The 21412-nt window shown below is 46.3% G+C and overlaps 1 protein-coding gene across 3 annotated transcripts in view; it reads left to right on the top strand.

The window, feature by feature from the left end:
* Positions 1 to 21412, top strand: part of LOC142575276 (caspase-1-like) — a 69777-nt gene that overhangs the window by 32916 nt on the left and 15449 nt on the right. For all 3 annotated transcript variants that reach the window (XR_012826619.1, XR_012826618.1, XM_075684509.1), the window contains exon 6: positions 4573 to 4696. Coding sequence is in view for 1 of the 3 variants with exons in the window: in XM_075684509.1 (XP_075540624.1) it covers positions 4573 to 4696 (124 nt within the window). In the remaining 2 variants the exon portion in view is untranslated. The remainder of the gene's footprint in view (positions 1 to 4572; positions 4697 to 21412) is intronic.

The following is a 21412-nucleotide window of genomic DNA, read 5'->3' as shown; positions in this document are numbered from 1 at the left end:
GTGCCGGAAGACAAAAAAAGTTAAGTACAGCTAATTAGAAAAGAGAAGCGTGATTGTAGTCTTGAAGGACTTGCTATCCTTTGTAGCAGCAGTGGAGGTGGGAAGCTTATTCTAGCTCTTGATGATTTTTGGTAACAATGACTGTAAGAAAAAGCTAGTGTGACAAAAAGGAAGGGCTACTTCATTAGGATTGGTGCTGAGACGAATTCAGCCTGAAGAGTTGGATTGTGAAAATAAATCATGAAAGAGAGAAAGGCAAAAAACTTTTTGTTGTATTATCAGGTTAGGAAGGCCAAGAGAAGATTTCATTTAGGTGACACCTGAAGTTCGGTTATAATCCGATAAGGTAAATCTTGCCACTCTTTTTTGGCTCAGTTCTAATGAGTGACAACTAGGGTATTTTGATGAACCCATATCGCTGCTGTATATTCTAGCTTAGGCCGAATTATTGTTTCATATATAAGATTTGCTGGGGCTTGGTTAAAGTTTCTACGAAGGTATCCCAGTGAACAATTAGCTTTGTTAGTAAATAATGTGGGTTATGCCATGACACCACGAAAGAATACTGGTTATTTGTACTCCGAGGTACTTGTAAGAGGACCCATGATCTAATTTAGTTTCGTTAATAATGTGAGAAAAAGTCGTGATTTTACATTTAGGTGCATTGAGTATAATAAGCCATTGCTTACACCACTCAGATACAGTGTCAAGATCAGATTGAAGAACAGAAAAATCGCTTTTATTAGTTATCGGACGAAAGATCATGCGGTCATCAGCGAGCAACTTTATAGAGGAGTTAAGGCTTTTAGGAAGGTCGTTCATATAAATTAGAAACAGCAGAGGAGCAAGCACAGAATTCTGATGAACTCCAGATTTAACAGCACAGGGGGAATAGGAACTATTAATATTAGCCATCACAGATTGAGTGCAATTAGTCAGAAAACATGCAGTCCATTTGAAGATGTTAGGGTCAATATTTAATTTTTATTTAATATTTAACTCATTTTAATGATTAGTAATTGATTAGACACCTTGTCAAATGCTTTGGTGAAAATGAAAAAGGGGCAATCGACCTCCAAACCATTATCTCAAGTTGAAATTACTTTATGGGTGAAAGGTAAAAGCGGCATTTCACAGGAGTAGTTCTTGTGAAAGCCATGCCGAAAGTCACTAAAATATGAGTTGGATTCCAAAAATTTTGTTAGATTAGGGTAGTGAAAATTACATGCTTGAGCAACTTACAGGGAATACCGTATTTACTCAATTCTAACATGCCCTCGATTGTAACATGCACCCGTTTTGCGTAACCAAAAGAAAGAAAAAAGAAAACCACTCTCAATTGTAATGCGCACCCATCTGCTGTGACCTAAAAAGGAAAAGTCCTTCACAGTACCGCGCACCTCATTCTTTCATACAGAAATGCAACATTCTCTCATTTGAAAAAACAAAGATTTACTCCAAATACACTAAAGTTGCGATAAAAAAAAAGTTGCGATTTCGCCCAAAAATCCAAGCATCGATTTTGATAGCAATTTAGTAGATAGGTATACAAAAAGTATGGATAGTAGTTTTGTCAGCCGTATAAATTTTAAACATTCGCTTGCTAACTAAATTAACAAGCGCGGTGTCACACGCACCTAAGCAAACATGAACATGTCTCACTTGATGACCGTGGAAAATATTTATCAAAATGCTGGAGTGATAAAGTGCGGCAGCAGGAGCGAGCGAATTGACCTTTGTGCGACCTCTCGCTTCAATGTGAACTAAGCGACGAGAACACAGCACGATGTGCTTAGATGTATTGACTGTCTCCATCGCAGATCGCTTTCACGAAAGGGGCCGCACAGCCGCCGCTGTAGAACGTCTCTCCTGTTTGCGCCAGTCCCGCATGCAAGTTTTGGGCACTCTGAACGTCCGTGATGCGGCCTGATTTCCGTTTGTCTCTACACACGTGATCACTTTCCTTTTAATTGCGGCATCGTGATGAGCTCGGCGTGTCTTCGCAGTCACCACTTCGATGCTGATAGAGCAACCACAGAAAACGGGAAGACGGACGGTGGACTAAACTAAGCACAGATACTACAGCACATGGAGGAAGCTATGGCAGCTAGGCGTGAAGCGGGTATGAGGCTGCCATTTGTAAATGCTGATAATGATATGGTAACGCAGATTTAGGGTCGTACTCGATTCTAACATACCCGCCGTGTTTGCTCAGTGGCTATGGTGTTGGGCTGCTGAGCACGAGGTCGCGGGATCGAATCCCGGCCACGGCGGCCGCATTTCGATGGGGGCGAAATGCGAAAACACCCGTGTGCTTAGATTTAGGTGCACGTTAAAGAACCCCAGGTGGTCAAAATTTCCGGAGTCCTCCACTACGGCGTGCCTCATAATCAGAAAGTGGTTTTGGAACGTAAAACCCCAAATATTATATTATTATATCGATTCTAACACGCATGCAATTTTTGTACCCATTTTATCGGAAAAAAAGTGCACATTATATTCAAGTAAATATGGTACGTGTTATTGATATTGGTCTGTAATTCAGGGAGGAATGCATGTTACCGGATATAAATATAGGAATTGCCTTCCAATTGTTAGGTAGCGTGGAACACTGGAGCGACGTGAAAATTTGAGATAAAATTTTGAAGAATACATTGTAGTATTTTTGATAAATTTTGCGTTGATTTTGTTGACGCCGCAGCTAAAGGACAATTTAAGTTTCTGGATTAGACTTGAATACCTGCAGAATCGATAGCAATAAAATTCATCGGACAAAAATATGTGTTCTGTAGCTGTGGCACTAAAGCTGCATAAGAAGAAAAAAAGCATTGCAAAAGCGTCATTTAGCACAAAACAACAATCTTCATTGCGCAGAATCTAGCCACTGGAATTAGTATGAACGATAACATTTTGTTTTACAAGTTTCATTATATTCCAAAACTTGGACAGATTTGTAGTCAGCATTGAAGGCAGCGTTATGTTAAGGTAATTGTGCTTGGTCTCCCTGATAGCAGTGCGATACTTAAAAATGGCATGACAGTAAGCGCATATGCAAACATTATTGTTCAAAATTTTAACTTGTCTATAGCACCACTTTTGTTTGTTTGTTAAGAAGCCTTTTCAATGCTACTGAAGTGCTAAAGTGCCAAACAGATGACACAAGAAGAGACACGTACGAGCGCTTACTAACAACTGATGCTTTATTGACGGAAACGCACAATATATATACGCAAATCTGGCGGCGCAACTCACACGTTGCTGAAAATCACATAGTAACCAGGCAAAAGGTGATAAAACGATTGTAAAGGTGACGTTCGTGACAATGACACATGCTGTATAGGGCCAAATGACCATAAATGATAAAGGTTACGCAATACACAAAACACCGCCGTAAGGGAGTACCCCATTAAAAACTAAAAGATTAAGATTTTTCACCAAGCGCAGGCGGTGCAGCAACATGCTCAGTTCTAACTAAGGGCTTCTAAAAAAGGACATTTCACTTTTATACAGAATTTTTGATGGTTTGCTGACGCATTCAAGGCCCTTCCTTTTAATGTGGAAGGCTTCCTTCAGCTCACGGGCAACACTGTCTCGACTTCTGTCCAGAACAATGGTATCTCTTAGGTGAGGCTTGCACCCGCACTCTTTGCAATGGATGGCCATATTGGAACCAGTTCCTTTTTCCTGTGAGCGTTCGTGTTCTTTTAGCCTTTCATTTAAACACCGCCCCGTTTGTCCAATGTGAACCTTTTTGCATGAGAGCGTAATTTGATAAACATTTAGTTTTTAATGGGGTACTCCCTTACGGCGGTGTTTTGTGTATCGCGTAACCTTTATCATTTATGGTCATTTGACCCTATACACCACGTGTCATTGTCACGAACGTCACCTTTACAATCATTTTATCGCCTTTTGCCTGGTTACCATGTGATTTTCGACGTGTGAGTTGCGCTGCCAGATTTGCGTATATATATTGTGTATTTCCGTCAATAAAGCATCAGTTGTTAGTAAGCGTTCGTCCATGTCTCTTCTTGTGTCGTCTGTTTGGCGCTTTAGCACTTCAGTAACATGCACCAACTAGCCCAACAAAAAGTTATGCTGGAATATCTTTTCAATGCTGCTGTAAACCACGGTGAATGTCTCTTTATTTGATACAACTGGAAGAAGGATGTACTTCTCAATCAAGCATGGGACTTTGTTTTTAAAAAAGTTCTAATTCTTTTCGACTGTTCTGTCAAAAAAGCCAGGCATATACTCATCTATAAACATTTCAAGTTCTCTATTGCTGTATAAGCTTTCCCGTAATTCCTTACTGTTTTTCATGTAGCAGTTTGACGTGGGACTCCCGATTTTTTTTACTCTGGCAGTCTGCACAGAGTCCAAATTATCATTCGGCAACTGTGATTCACTGTGCAGATGGTACTGCTTTATCTGTGACAGCAGTCCTTTTTGCAGATTCTTGGACATTGGAAAAAATAAAAAGGGAGAGTTCTCGTAACAGACTGCAGCTAAGTAGCAGCGGATGTGTTGAGTTGCCAGAGCCATAGTGCATATTGCTATATTGCCTTGCAGGCTTGCCGTGGTGATAGGCTGGATGCAGGCACTCCAGCAGTCTTGGACACATCTGATTCACCGGGCCAGATATACCGCATCCCAACACATGCTGACTTCCTGGCTGCCTACTCGACAGTGCCAGGTTAGTAAGATTGGAAGCTTTGTGTAGCGATGGTGTTAACGAAGCAGTGCCACTCTATGTTGGTATTGAGTCTCAATTCCTTTTTGTACCAGCAAACTGCGGGACATGTTACAGGGACGTGTCTCTCCCACTGGGCCATCACACCCATTGTGGTGGCCCAGTGGGAGTGGCCATGGAATTCCGCTTCCTTGCACCTTACTGTAAACTTTAACTCCCATTTGCAGGATCCAGAGTCAGGTGGATTCTGCCCATGTGCTGATATTACATTGGGCATCAAAAAAAGAAAGACACATCAGGTGGTCAGAATTAACCTGCATCTTTTTGCTACTGCCTCTCATAGCCCACCAAATGCAGCTTTACTGACATAGAACTAATTTTGGTCACTAATCTATGGTTTAAGGGGGTTTCAAACTTGGTTTACAAGGGTTGCAATGCTTTACAAGGATTTGGCTGGCTTATCGGAGTGTTTCCACAGGGGCATCTGCGTCGGAAGGCGTTTGGTGTGTTGCGACACTACGTACCCGAGCACATGAGGGTTGGACCCTCCCGCGTGTCGCTGTGTGTGGCTTAGCCATGTCTGGGGAAAGGGGGATCCTGGGGGTTGAGCCGATGCTGGTTGTTCAGACCTTTAAGGCCCCCTGGCAGAGGCAACACACCTCTTTGGCCTCTGCTTAACATAGTTGGCACCTCCAGACTGACCCACCTGGAGAAAATCGGCAGTTGCCTTTTCCTGTCCTTCTCTCCGGTCTTCGTCTTTCTCTCGTGCCTTATCATCTTTCCTGTCTTCCTTTCACTTCATTTTACTTCCAATTCTCCAAGCAGCAAGGGTTAACCTGGTGTAGTTTATCCAACCTTGGGTCTGTTATATTAGGTTATAGTAGCTATGTACAGCTGGCCTCTGCGTTTCCTTTGGGTCTGGTAGTGTCCCCTTGTTGGGCTCGTGGTGGGTGGCTGGCATAGCCGCCGAATATCCAGGAAACTCTGTGGCAGAATCTTTACCCCCCTTACCAGATCGCCCTCAGAAAAGAGGGCACACCGATGCAACATTTCAATTTACTTTCCGAAGCAGTGCCACAACATATGTGAAGTACCATGTCATACATAGTGTCGGAAACACTTCTGTGAGGAAGCTTTCCCCATTTTGGTGCCAAAGTGCCTCACGCAAAAACTCGGACCAGCCTACGAGGCTCCAGGCTGCAAAGATGTCTAGTGCAGTTCTACTCCTAGAATTGAAAGAGAAAGAGCTGGTTGAGAAGTTTTCAGGCGTCACCAGTATAGGTAATATAGCAGTCACGATTTCACCCCACCGCTCGTTAAACATGAGCAGGAGCGTCATCTCTGAGGAAGACTTCATAAATTTGAGTGATGAGGAACAGAAATGCCTTGAGTATTTCCAGGAGCAAGGCTTCACAGTCCAAAGACTCGTTCTTTGACAAAATGATCAAGAAATTCCCCCAAAGCATGTTATTCTCATATTTGCCACCAATGCATTGCCCAGTTCCCTTGAGGCTGGCTATGTCAAGGTCAATGTCAGGCTGTATGTTCCAAATCCGAGACGATATTTTAAATGTCAAAGGTTTAGCCATGCTTCTCCTTCGTGCAGAGGCAAAGCGACATGTGCAAAATGCAGCAGCAACGATCATGACTCCGAAAAGTGTAATTCTCCTCCACATTGCGTAAACTGCAAAGGTGATCACCCTGCCTACTCACGGTCATGTCCCATTTGGAAAAAGGAAAAGGAAATCATGGCAATCACAGTAAAAGAAACTATATCATTCTGTGACGCCAGGAAACTTATATCGCACCTACCTAAACTCAGCTATGCCAATGTGGTGCATCAGGGGGCAGCACCACATAGGCCCTGCGAGCCTACAGGGTCTACTAGCAGTAGCCCTGTGGTGGCTCCTCCTGCCCCCTTAGTGGTGGCAGCCAGTGCTGCCACCACCAAGGCTGGCCACTTTTCACAGAAACAGCTAAACTTGAAGAGCATTTTTCAGCACATCTAGGTGTCGATGAGATTAATGAAGCATTTACTAATTGCATAATCACAGCAGCTGAAAGAACTATACCCCAATCTACTGGAGAACATCGAAAGAAACTAAACCCATGGTGGACAGAGGAATGTACTTTAGCAAAAAAAGAACAGAATAAGGTCTGGGGCAATCTCCGTAGATACCCAACTTACAACCTTCTTGACTTTAAACAGAGAAAAGACCATGCACGATACATTCGTAGACAAGCCGAAAAACGCTCTTGGCAGAAATATGTCTCCTCAATTAATAGATCAGTCACCTCCAAACACATGTGGGAACAGGTAAAGAAATTCAGAGGGGATTGCTCATCCTACACAGTTCCCTTACTCTCAAGTCCTGGTACACAAACAACGCTCGAAGAACAAGCAAACATTCTGGGGGAACACTTACAGAGTATCAAGTGCAGCAAACTACACGGACACATCTTTAACATAGAAAAACTCTGCTGAAAAACAAAAATTACGAACAACAGGTGCATCTGATCTACCGTACAGTGCTCCCCTCATACTCCCCGAATTAAAGAATTTACTTTTGGCTGGGAAGAAAGCTGCAGTTGGCATGGACCACATCCACTATACCATGCTTTCCCATCTGTCAGAAAACTCAATAAAAGCGTTACTAAAATTCTTTGACAAGGTCTGGGAAACTGGTGAAATGCCTAGAAAATAAAAAAAATGCCGTAAATGGAAAATACCTTTTCTAAAATCAGGAAAACGCTCAACATCACCCTGCAGCTACCGCTCCATCGTCCTCACCAGTTGTTTGGCAAAGTCGTATGAATCTGTTGTGAACACCAGACTAACTTTTACCCTCGAAACAGAAAAGTCCTTAAACATACATCAATGTGGTTATAAAAAAGGGTTGTTCTACAACTGATCACTTGGTCAGATTAGAACATGAAATACACAATGCCTTTTTATACAAGCAACACTGCCTAGCTATCTTTTTTCGACTTGGAGGAGGCATATGACACCACTGGAGATTCGCCATATTGAGAGACTTGGCCGACTTTGGGATTCGGGGCAAAATGCTGAAGTGCCTTTCTGACTTTATGTCCGATCGAACATTTCAGGTGCATCTTGGCAGAGTGCTGTCACATGTAATCACCCAAGAAAACGGTGTGCCTCAGGGCTGTGTTTTAAGTACAACACTGTTTGTGGTTAAAATGAATTCTGTGAGCAAGGTCATACCATCTACCCTCATGCATGCTCTTTATGTTGATGATCTCCAAATAGCTTTCTGCATGTCTAACATAACATGTGAACGGCAGATCCAAATCACTCCAATAAATTGACACAATGGGCTAATACAAATGGCTTCCTTTTTATTTGGAAAAAACTTGTCTTGATGTTCTCTCAGAGGAGGCGCTTGCAACCAGACCCCTTCCTGAAACTAAATGAAATGGTACTGCCAGTTAAGCAAGAACACAAATTTTTAGGGGTCATGCTCGATAAAAAGCTAAATTTTCCTAAACACATCAGTAACCTAAAGGTTCAAACAAATAAGGCACTCAATCTCCTAAAAGTCCTGTCGTGGAAGCACTGAGGTTCTGACTGTAAATGCCTCCTACATATTTATTGTTCTTTGGTACATAGCAAACTGGACTATAAATGCATAGCATATGGTTCAGCCAGACAATCGTACCTTCAGCGGTTAGATCCCATGCATAATAAAGGACTATGCTTAGCAACCGGTGCCTATAGGACCTCACCCATTACCAGTTTGTATTCCAAGAGTAATGAGCCATCTTTAGATCAAAGAAGAGCGCAACTCATGTTGAAATACATTCTAAAAGTTCACTCATGACCAGACCATATTTGCCGTAACGTCATCATGCACTGTGATAAATGACTATACACAAACAAGCCAAATAGTACAAGACCACTTATACTTAAATTTGAAGAAAAATGCCATGACTACAATATTCCCGCTGAAGCACTTTTTGTCATGCAAAGGCCAACTAGATTAGCTCCTTGGAACAATTTCAAAAAATTTCTAGATTTTTCATTGACACACCTAAAAAAAAAAACAAGATATGCCTCGTGAACACATACTAAAGGAATTTCGCACAGTACAAGACACTTACGACACACAGAATTTTACATTGATGGCTCGAAGATGCCCATTTATGTAGGAGGCAGTGTAATTGAAGGTACATGGGAACACACAGTCAGACTACCACGGTTTGTATCAGTTTTCACTGCTGAGTGTTATGCCTTATGGATGGCAGTACAAATGATTATAAACGCCAAACACAAAAAATGTATAACTTATACAGACTCTTTAAGTGCATTTAAGGCCCTGAATAAACAATCACAGTACGAACCCATCATAGGCAAAATCCTGCATATACTAACAAACCTAAGTAAAGACCAGACCATTTGTTTCTGCTGAGTCCCAAGCCACGTTGAGATCCCCAGAAATGAAAAAACAGATGAATGTGCAGGAAGGGCAAGAAATCTAAATGTTTCAAAAGTTTATATGCTGGTTAGGGATGGGATTCAAGCTGTTTGCAAGGCACTGCTCTCTAACTGGCAGCACGAATGGCAGTCGAAAGACAACAATAAACTTCAACTCATTAAACCTGTCCTTGGGCAGTGGAAGACATGCTACCATCAGGAACGCTTCAACGAAGTAATTCTTTGTCGACTTCAGCTAAGCCACACATGAATCAACTACTTATTGAGAGAGGAGGAACAACCAACATGTGACAAATGCCATGAGCCATTAACAGTAATACACATTCTAACCAGGTGTCCACATCTCGAAACGCGTAGACAAAAGTACTTCCGTGTATTGTACAAGTCACACACCCCATTTAACCAGATGTTGATGCTAGGAGATGATGCACTGATACCTCTAACTGTGATCGGCTTTTTAGACGAAACAGATTTTTTTAAGTAAGCTTTAATTAATGCAGGATAAGCTGTATTTACTAACGAAATTTTATCACCCTGTGTCTGGCACAGCATAGCCTTAGTCGCTTGTGCCACTAAACCCTATTTAACTAACTAATTTAACCAACTTATTGAAGCGTTTTGTTTGTCGTTGAGCAGCATGAGCTTTTGATGTCTTACACCGCTAAAACCATATGCTGAGGGCACATTGGGTAAATGGGGGAATGTGGGGCTATTTTTGTTTTAGGGCAGCACTTCCTTGCATACAAGGGAGCCATTGTGTGATGATGCAACCAAAGTAGGTTGCACCGGCATTAAAATGGCCATGACAATTTGTGTGGCAGCAGGACGACAAGTCTTTTAGGTTACCTGTACGATGCGGGTGTCAAGGCCAAATGATCATGAAAACAAAAATAGATAACCCTGTAAGTGCTATAACGTTGACCATTTGAATTGCGCTCAACTGCTTGATCTATTGAGACAGCAAATATCTTTGGATTGAGTGGCTAGATGTGCCAATTCGAGAAACTATGACTTGGCAGCTTATATGCAGTCGACTTCCATTAATTTAACCTCGACAAGACCAACGAAATTGATGGTAGGTCGACGTAAACAAACTGAAAAAAAAAAACACCCAAATGCATCATTTTGTTTGCACGTTTTTCAATATTTGCTTGAGTCTATCATGTACCTGAATCTAATCACATACCCAGTTTTTTATAGGTTCAAAGTTAGAAACTAATGTAAAAATGGCATTAGATTTCTGAGATAAAGTAAGAATCTAATGTGTACCGGATTTTTAATGAGAAAAACGTAGCATGCTACCGATTCAAGCATCACAGAGAGATGAAACCAGTGTTTACTTTCACACAATAGAAATTTATTTACGCCTAAGGTCCGTCATCACTCTTGGAGAGCACTCGTAAGCAATAGAGTTTGATACATTAATTACTAGAGGGAACTCTGGCCCTTATGTCTATGGGAGCTGCAATGGGGGTGGTTGAGCCAGCATGGGAAGTACATTGATTTGCCTAAACTTCATCCTTCTGGCTTCAAACGGCTTCGTGACTTTGTAAACTTGTAATTTTCAATGAAGTAGTGCGCAAAGAATAATTAAATAGACATTATTAAAATCGTCCAACTGCAGGATTCGAACACAGGACCTCTAGCACAAAAGCCCTATATTGAAACCATTACGCCACAGATGCATGCATCGACAAGCGATTTGAAACGCCCGTCTGAATTTATCGCAGGCAAACCAGTGCCTTCAGACGCTTGGCACGTTTAGATTTGGCCACCTGGACAAACTGAGTTGTTGCTATTAGTAGCAATTCAGCCCGTTTGCAGCGTCTTCCACACTTCGAAGAGTATAGATTGCTCTGAAATTTACGACAGTGAAGGCATATAAAGTGCAATAAATAAAGTCGCAAGAACGTCTGAATCCACAGGCACAAAGATCAGATAAATCCATGTACTTCCCATCATTCCCGTGGTGGCTCAGCGATTGCAGCACCAGAGATCCCTCAAGTATACTGTAGGAAACTATGTTTGGCACCACTGTGCGTTTGATGTTCCACATTTACCAGATCACTTGGCAACAAATGGGATGGTGGCTTGCTCCTAGGCTGACCACTTTGTTAGTTTTCCCTACTAGGCATTCAGTGGCTATGGTGTTGGGCTGCTGAGCACGAGGTCGCGGGATCGAATCCCGGCCACGGCGGCCGCATTTCGATGGGGGCTGTTGGAACCTCAGCGCTGACGCCCGTTGTTGCACCTGGGTCGCAAGCCCCAAGGGTAGCGTTGGCCTGGCGGCCTGGGGCACAACTGGAAGCATCCGAAGGTCCCAGCAAAGCATGAGTCGACTCGTAACAGAACAACTTGTTTATTCTAGCATCGCAAAGAGTGGGCGGTCAGGTCGACCAAAGTAAAGAGACGGGAGTGCACGTTCCTCAACAGAAGAAATCGGAGCTTCTCTCTTGGCGTCCGGGGGCAGTTGCTTTTATACTCTCGCAGTTGAGGGCAAGAAGGAACGCCTCTATAGACGCGCACGTGACTGTGCCGCTCGGGCACGTTGGGATGAGTAGGTGGCGCATCCGCCGGGCCGGCGCCGCTCGGGCACGTTGGGAAGAGTAGGTGACGCATCCGCCGGGCCGGCGCCGGTCAGACCTCCTCGCCTCACAGATGGGGGAGCTCCTCTCCCCGGCTGCAGCGCTTCGACAAGCGTGGGCACCAACATGCACACACACACACACACGCACATGAAGACACATGGCATTGGAACATGCCTGGACGCGCTTGGCGGGGAGGCGTAGCGGCGGCGCTGAACGGGCCAAAATGTCTGCCGCTTTGAACGAAGCCCCGGCGTCCGTTGCATCCGCGCCGGCTATACCGCGCGTCGTAGGCGAAACGTAACAGACCGCCCCGCCGGGGGAAGGAGATCCCGATGGTCAGGGGACTGCATCCGCTGTCCGGAGGGATGTCGCTCGATGATGCTCATAACCGAAGTCGGCCTCGACGTTTCTTGAGCGCAGCGCACAGAGAAGGCCTCGTTCTCTCGTTCAGGTTCACACAGGACACTGCAAAGTGACTTCGGGAGAGTTGACATTTTTGTTCTCGTTCCCGGCAAGCGGTAGAACTAAGCCGAAACTCAACCGCTCAGTCAGCAAGCACGGCACAACCCTCACTAAGCCCTGCCAGCCTCTTTCCCCTTTTATACCACTGCCTAGTTCCTTACAGTAGTCTAGCAGCACTCAGAACGCGTCCACAAATTGGAAAATTGCACTAGAAAGCACATCATCACTTTGAAACACTACACAAAAGCAATATGTTAAAAATCCTGCCTCAGGAAGAAAAACATCAGTAACAAACAATTTTGAGGCTGATTCCTACGTTAGGGGCTTCGACTTAAGCCATCGGCGTTACCGTTGAGACTCCCCTTTTTGTAACGCACCTCAAAGGAATATTGTTGCAAAGCGAGGCTCCAGCGCAGGAGGCGGCCATTTTTGGGAGAGATGGTCTGCAGCCATTGGAGAGGGCAGTGATCCGTCTCAATGATAAACCTCGAGCCGGCTAGATAGCATGACAATTTCTGAACGGCCCACACGAGACACGCACACTCTTTCTCGGTGGCGCTGTACGCCTGCTCACGACTGGTCAGCTTACGACTAGCATACAGGACGGGGTGTTCCACTTCTCCATTTTCCCGTTGGCACAGTACAACGCCCATGCCTCGCTCACTAGCATCGCACTGAACAACGAACCCTTTTGTATAGTCTGGCGATCGTAGCACAGGCTGGCTTGTTAGGGCACTCTTTAGGGCGCTACAAGCTCTTTCCTTTGTCTCGTCCCAGACGACTGTTTGCGGCTCTGTCTTTCTTAGAGCATCCGTCAGGGGAGCCGCGATATCAGAGTACCTGGGGATGTACCTCTGATAGTAGCCGGCGACACCTAAGAACGACCGAATATCGGTCTTCGTGCGCGGTTGCGGGAAGTCTCGCACAGCGGCCACCTTTATTTCAGAGGGGCGGCGACGACCCCGACCAATCACGTGACCGAGGTAGACAACCTCGGCCTGTGCTAACTGGCACTTGGGAGCCTTGACTGTCAAGCCCGCTTCGCGCAGGTGGGTTAATACTGCCCGCAAGTGTGCCATACGCTCAGACCAGGATGCGGAGAATATCGCTACGTCGTCTAAATACGGTAAAGTGAATTCTTGCTGTCCCCGCAACACTTTATCCATGAGGCTTGAAAAACAGTATGGCGCGTTCTTCAAACCAAAACTCAACACTTTAGGACGGAATGTTCCCATTGGTGAAATGAACGCCGCATACCTACTAGCCTCTTCTGTAAGTGGAACCTGCCAATAACCCCTGACAAGATCTAGGGTGGAAATAAACTGAGCGCTACTAACTTTCTCAAGGCGCTCCTCGATGTTAGGGATCGGATAAATTTGATCCTTAGTGATGGAATTAAGCCTGCGGTAGTCGACGCAAGGACGAGGTTCCTTGCCCGGTACCTCAACTAAAATCAAAGGGGAGGTATAATCACTCTCACCCGCCTCAATGACACCGAGCTGTAGCATTTTCTTTACCTCAGCCTCCATAATATCGCTCTGGCGGGGTGACACCCGGTACGCCTTGGATTGTACTGGCTCTGGGGAGGTAAGTTCTATATCATGAGTAAGGACAGAAGTCCTACCAGGCCTCTCAGAGAACAGACCTTGAAACTCTTGTAAGAGCTGGTGTAGTTCGGTTTTCTGCTCAGGCGACAGCGATGCTCCACTGACTAAGTCACTAATGACTTGATCAGCGTCTTTCCTGTTCGTCACTGAGTCTAGTCCCGGAAGCTCGACCGGAAGCTCTTCAGGAACGTTTACCATCATGCACACCACTGCTTCCCGTTGTTTATAGGGTTTGAGCAGATTACAGTGGTAAACTTGCTGTGCTTTCCGCTTTCCTGGCAGACTCACCACGTAGTTGACGTCCGACAGTTTGAACAATTCGTGCTGGGCCCTCCCACTGCACGTCTAGTTTGTTTTTTAGCGATGTGCGCAATATCATGACCTCATCGCCCACTTCAAAACGACGGGCCCTGGCTGTCCGATCATAATAAACCTTGGCCCTCTGCTGGGCCTTTGCCATTGCTTCACCTGACAACTCCTGTGCCCTTCTTAAGCGTTCGAGGAGCTTAAGCACGTACTCCACCACGACTGGGTCGTCGCCCCTGCCTTCCCACGATTCTCGAAGCATGCGAAGCGGAGATCGCAGCGAGCGACCGTACACCAGCTCAGCTGGCGAAAACCCCGTAGCCGCATGCGGCGCGGTCCTTAATGCAAACATCACCCCAGGCAGACACAGCTCCCAGTCAGCTTGATGTTCAAAACATAATGCTCTCAACACGCGCTTCATGACGGAGTGGAGCTTCTCAACGGAATTCGACTGTGGGTGGTACACCGAGCTGTGTAACAGCTTTACCCCACACCTTTCGAGAAAAGTTGTCGTCAAAGCGCTAGTAAACACTGTGCCCTGATCTGATTGGATTTCCGCAGGAAAACCAACTCGCGCAAATATGGACAGTAGTGCATTGACTATCTCAACTGAGCTGAGTTCTTTAAGCGGCACTGCTTCAGGGAACTTTGTCGCTGGGCAGATCACAGTCAAAATGTGTCTGTACCCCGTGGTTGTTACCGGCAGAGGTCCCACTGTATCAATAACGAGCCGTCTAAAAGGCTCCGTAATGATAGGTACCAATTTCAACGGCGCCCTCGATTTGTCCCCTGGTTTGCCCACCCGCTGACAGGTGTCACATGTCCTCACGAAATGGTCTGCGTCCCGAAAACACCCTGGCCAATAGTACTCTTGCAAGAGACGGTCCTTAGTTTTCTTAACTCCTAGGTGTCCGGACCACGAACCCCCGTGCGACAAGCGCAACAGATCCTGACGATTGCACTGAGGCACGATCAGCTGATCGAACTCCACTCCCCTGCGGTCTAGATACTTCCGGTACAGGACTCCACCTCTTTCCACAAAACGCGCATTTTTCCTGGCGATACCTTCCTTGACATTGCAGCGCACGTTTTCTAGGCTGCCATCCTTCTTTTGCTCTGCTATCAAAGCCGACCGGCTAACTTTTAGCAACCTATTAAGTCCGTCTGACGTAGGCGCGATGAGCAAATCTGCAGATAGCTCTTCTAACTTTCCCGCATCGGGAATTTCCTCTCCAGTATCTGGTGCCTTTAACGTTACAGGCTCAATTTTATTCAGTTCGGGCGTGCTCGGAATATCAGCTTGCTGCGCCTCTGACCCTTTTTCATTGTTTGACAACGTCGGCCCCGCAACTGCCGCCTTTGCAGCGAGCTCCCGAACCTTCGATCTGGTTAAGGCCTGAACGCTAGCCTCACCAAACAAAAGCCCCTTCTCGCGCAAGAGGTGATCGGACCTGTTCGAAAATAGGTACGGGTACTGGGGGGGCAGCATAGATGACACTGCGGCCTCCGTCTCAAGTGCTCCAAAAGGTCCTTCAATAAGCACTTTTGCTACGGGCAGACACACGCTATGAGCTTCCACGGCTTGCTTGATCCATGCACACTCGCCCGTGAACATATGGGGTTCTATGTAAGACGGGTGAACTACATCCATCGTAGCTGCGGAAACGCGAAGCACTCGGCACTCTTTCCCGTTCACGAGGAGGTCTCGCATGTAAGGCTCGAGAAGCTTCATGTTCTCGTCAGTGCTGCATAATGACAAAAACACGACTTTTGTTTTTGTTTCCGGACACTGCGCCGAAAAGTGACCCGGCTTCTGGCACGTATAACACACGCGCGCTTGCCTCCTCTCGAACCGCTTTCTGCGTTCGGCTTCGGTTGCCGCCGTCTCCTTACGTTCTGTCGGACTGCTTTCACTCGCATCCGCACTACGTGTGTTCCCCTTTGCTCTCATGGGTGTGAACTTTGGCCTCTCAAACTTGGAGCCAAATTCACCCTTTTGACCGTCCTTAGCTCCGCGAGCCCGACGCGTCACAAACTCCTCGGCTAGCTCAGCGGCTTTAGCCACTGTACTAACGTCTGGCCTATCCAAGACCCAGTACCGCACGTTCTCAGGTAACCGACTATAAAACTGTTCCAGCCCGAAGCACTGCAGAACTTTATCGTGGTCACCAAACGCTTTCTCTTCTTTGAGCCACTCCTGCATGTTTGACATAAGCCTGTACGCAAACTCCGTATATGACTCACTTCCGCCTTTCTCATTTTCCCGAAACTTCCGACGGAACGCCTCCGCTGACAGCCTGTACTTCTTTAGCAGATTCGATTTCACTTTGTCGAAATCCTCTGCCTCCTCTCTATTCAAGCGAGCGACTACGTCGGCCGCCTCGCCGGGTAACAAAGTGAGCAAGCGCTGTGGCCACGTTTCCCGAGAGAACCCCTGCTTCTCGCACGTTCGCTCAAAGTTAACCAGGAACAAACCAATGTCCTCTCCAAGCTTAAACGGCCGCATCAGGTCAGTCATTTTGAACCATACGCGTTCTCCTGCACCGTGTGCCTGACTTCCATTACGAGCGCGTTCGATCTCTATCTCGAGACGCTTCATTTCCAGAGCGTGTTGACGGTCACGCTCTTGTTGCTCTCGCTCTTTCTGTTCTTTACGTTCACGCTCTTCTTTTTCTTTCTGTTCTTTAATTTCGCGCTCCTGTCTTTTTGCCGTCTCCCTCTCCTCAATGGTCTCAAGGCATTCCGACAGCTCGTCATCCTCAGCTTCTAACTCAAGAATAGCCCTTAGCAGTTCTGGTTTTCTGAGTTTGTCCGAGACATCCAGACCCAACTCTCTTGCAAGCTCCAGCAATTTCGGTTTGCGCAACGACTTCAAATCCATGGCTGCTCTGAATGCTGCTTTCTCTACTGCCTACTATTGTCTTGCCGCAAACTAACCCGGCAGCAACGACAACCACAATTACCAGCTCTGTTTCTGACACTAACAAAAGCCTGGCAAAACTCAGAAGAAGAAAGTCCCGCACTCACCAAACCTCGTAGCCAAGAATTCAGCGCAGTCGTTCCGCTGCAGGCAACCAGTCATCACACAGGGCTCGTTGCACTGCTCCCGGATGGTCGTTGTGCTGCTCAGCATACAGTCAACTGCATATCTTCGCTGCTGGCCTCCGTTGTCGCGATCTCACCGCTGGCAGACAGTTGTTGGGAACCTCAGCGCTGACGCCCGTTGTTGCACCTGGGTCGCAAGCCCCAAGGGTAGCGTTGGCCTGGCGGCCTGGGGCACAACTGGAAGCATCCGAAGGTCCCAGCAAAGCATGAGTCGACTCGTAACAGAACAACTTGTTTATTCTAGCATCGCAAAGAGTGGGCGGTCAGGTCGACCGAAGTAAAGAGACGGGAGTGCACGTTACTCAACAGAAGAAATCGGAGCCTCTCTCTTGGCGTCCGGGGGCAGTTGCTTTTATACTCTCGCAGTTGAGGGCAAGAAGGAACGCCTCTATAGACGCGCACGTGACTGTGCCGCTCGGGCACGTTGGGATGAGTAGGTGGCGCATCCGCCGGGCCGGCGCCGCTCGGGCACGTTGGGATGAGTAGGTGGCGCATCCGCCGGGCCGGCGCCGCTCGGGCACGTTGGGAAGAGTAGGTGACGCATCCGCCGGGCCGGCGCCGGTCAGACCTCCTCGCCTCACAGATGGGGGAGCTCCTCTCCCCGGCTGCCGCGCTTCGACAAGCGTGGGCACCAACATGCACACACACACACACACGCACATGAAGACACGTGGCATTGGAACATGCCTGGACGCGCTTGGCGGGGAGGCGTAGCGGCGGCGCCGAACGGGCCAAAATGTCTGCCGCTTTGAACGAAGCCCCGGCGTCCGTTGCATCCGCGCCGGCTATACCGCGCGTCGTAGGCGAAACGTAACAGGGCGAAATGCGAAAACACCCGTGTGCTTAGATTTAGGTGCACGTTAAAGAACCTCAGGTGGTCAAAATTTCCGGAGTCCTCCACTACGCCGTGCCTCATAATCAGAAAGTGATTTTGGCACGTAAAACCCTAAATATTATTATTATTACTACTAGGCATTCAGTTTGCTGGAATGCCTTACACAGCTGCCACAACTTTGTCGTCGCTAGTGTCGCATGTAAAGTAACTTACCATTAGAATGAGCTTTTGTAAGCAAAGACTGTAAGTGGCACGCCATCATTGCAGTCCTATGCGAGAACTGGTTCTTGTCCCAATTTTCTGAACTAATGACATTTTACTCTATATGCATACCTGCCGACTCGGCCAAATTTTTTAAAAATTTTACAAATGTAGACTCATTTTACAAATGGGATGAGAAGCTTTATGAAAACTAAATTGATCGCAAACAAATTTTGCTCGTTGAGGGGTACTTTCTTTGAGTAAATTTATATAATTAAGTTCCTGCAGCAGACGAAAACAGCAACAACAGTGTCGCTCAATAATTCATTGTGATCTCTAAACAAGGTGTTGCTGGTGAGTGCTGTTCCATGTTTGCTGCTAGTGTGTCACATCTGAAGGTAAACCAAGTAAATTGCTTCTGTATCCTTCAAAAAGCTTGTGCTCATGGCAAGCTTAAAAAAATATGCGTGCTACTCCCCCCATCATTGCCACTTGCGTTCGAGGGATTTTGTGGAATTTGCAGTTCATAGGTTGAATGCACCATATGTACACGGTCATCCACTTGTAGTCAGAATGCCGCTCCGTGCTGCCGGCGCTCCGCGGGGCGCCTCTGTCGGGCGCCGGAGAAACTATTGCGCAGGTGCAGTGAGAGCCGCAGGCGAGGCTTCGCGCGTCGTCTGCTACAGTGCGCCCTGTACTGCGTTGAAGTGGGCTTCAAATTTGCACTGCCTCCGCAGAACGCCAATCGGAGAAACGTTTCTGAATAAACAAAAGACTGCTGAGAAGCCTATCAGCTGCTTTTATCCCGTTGCAGCAACCGTAGCAAAGTTTCCTACGTGCCTGGTGAAGTTGAAACACACAAATAAGCATACTGGGGAGAAAATGCGCGCCGCGTAATATTCGAAGCTTTATACTACTGCTGCAGCACTACGATCCGCCAATATTTTAAATTTTTGGCGTCTTGCTGAGTAGCTGCCAATAAGTGTTAGCAGACGACTGCTGTTGTCTGCTGAAATCTCGGTGCAACGAAAATTAATCGGAGCGGAAAAGTAATAGTGGAGGTGGAGCTACATTTTCAGTCTCCTATTTTACCTTCCCACAGATAGAGGCAGACGGCCAGGTAGACTCATCAGCGTTTGAAAACAATCCCTAAGGTTTACTAGGCCCTCAGTATTGTCCACATTCTCCACATACCCAATTCAAGATGTCCTGCTTCAATACGCCAGCCACATACTTTGCACTTAGTGAGAACACAGTACGGCATATTTTCCTGCGGCCACCTGTGAACTGTAAAATTCGTTGGAGGCACATAGATGTTTATTAACTGCGGGAAGGCGAAAGCCGTTTGCGACTCATTCCACTGAGTTGAATTTGCCGCGCTTGAATTCATTTCGTGACAGATGAGAAGAGCAGCTGGCGCAAGCGTGGCAGAGGGATCATGTGACACCACGACCCGCTGCACCGTGATGTCACGTGATATTAAGGTCACGTGACCTAAAATGTAATGGACGGATGCTAGTAGGAACAATTAAACGCTATTGCCTTAATAAATATCCTCTCAGCAACTACTTAAAGCCATGCAAAGCTGAAGACTGAGGTCCTGGTAAACCTTAGGGATTGTTTTCATACGCTGATGAGTCTACCTGGCCGTCTACCTCTATCTGTGGGAAGGTAAAATAGGAGACTGAAAATGTAGCTCCACCTCCACTATTACTATTCCGCTCCGATTAATTTTCGTTGCACTGAGATTTTAGCAGACATAAGCAGTTGTCTGCTAACACTTATTACCAGCTACTCAGCAAGACGCCAAAAATTAAATATATTGGCGGATCGTAGTGCCGCAGCAGTAGTATAAAGCTTCGAATATTACGCGGCGCGCATTTTCTCCCCGGGATGCTTATTTGTGTGTTTCAACTTCACCAGGCACGCAGGAAACTTTGCTACGGTTGCTGCAACGGGATAAAAGCAGCTGATAGGCTTCTCAGCAGTCTTTTGTTTATTCAGAAACGTTTCTCCGATTGGCTTTCTGTGGAGGCAGTGCAAATTTCAAGTCCACTTCAACGCAATACAGGGCGCACTGTAGCAGACGACGCGCGAAGCCTCGCCTGCGGCTCTCACTGCACCTGCGCAATAGTTTCTCCAGCGCCCGACAGAGGCGCCCCGCGGAGCGCCGGCAGCACGGAGCGGCATTCTGACTAAGAGTGGACGACCGTGTACTTCCATTGCACACATGTCACTCATGCTTCGTGTGGACTGTGTGTGAACATTACACTAATGGCATGTGACCACACGCAGGCTGCAAGTCCTGCAGTGTCAATTGAAAGTGGGTGTTATCATGAAGATGGAATAAGTTCGCTGTTGTTCCAAACATCTAACTCTAGCCTAGCTTAAGTTAGCATGCCATTACTGGAAATTGGGTTATGTGTACGCTGCCATTATTTGAAATTGGATTGCGTGCCTGCTTCACTCTTCTGATTTATTGCAGTCAGTTCAGAGTAGTGCTGTTCGCCACTTTTAACGAGAAAATTATCATCATCATCATATTTGTTGTTCGACATTTACAAAATGTTGGTGGCCGCCTTGGCAAGAAAACTCTACAAAACAGCTTGATAGGACCAAGGCACCACTGGCAGGTGACAAACACAGCAACACATAGAAACTGTAGTATAAAATCTAGCTGTCAGGTAAAGAAAACAGGTGATTTTACATTACAAAAACATTTGCGACGCTATACAAAAAGATAGGTGCACTGATACAGTCACGCAGCACAATGCAACCAAAGGAACCGAGTATAGTACAATCAACACAATGCATTGTATACATTGAATGAACAAACATGTAAAAAAAAGGAAGTGTAACACAAACCAATGTTTTTGGCCAGCGGAGAACAATATACTGTACAGTAGACCTCCAGTAATTCGACCGTGACAGGACCGACAAAATTAATTCAGTTATCCGGCAGGTCGAGTTAATATGCAGAAAAAACATCAAAACTGATTCGAAGCTGATTCATTTGACACACTCCCCCGAACCAACGTGCACCTGCTTTATCTATGTGTCTGAAGCAGAAAACTAACATAGAGGTAACATTAAAGCCCTTAAACAAACTATATAACTAATGTGCACCCAAATATGTGTTGCACAATGGCGGCTGGTTTC

The sequence above is a fragment of the Dermacentor variabilis genome, chromosome 1 (assembly GCF_050947875.1).
Source record: "Dermacentor variabilis isolate Ectoservices chromosome 1, ASM5094787v1, whole genome shotgun sequence".
In the NCBI taxonomy this organism is placed as follows: domain Eukaryota; kingdom Metazoa; phylum Arthropoda; class Arachnida; order Ixodida; family Ixodidae; genus Dermacentor; species Dermacentor variabilis.
Note: the sequence above shows the minus strand (reverse complement) of the source record. Positions and strands in the feature narration are given on the sequence as shown.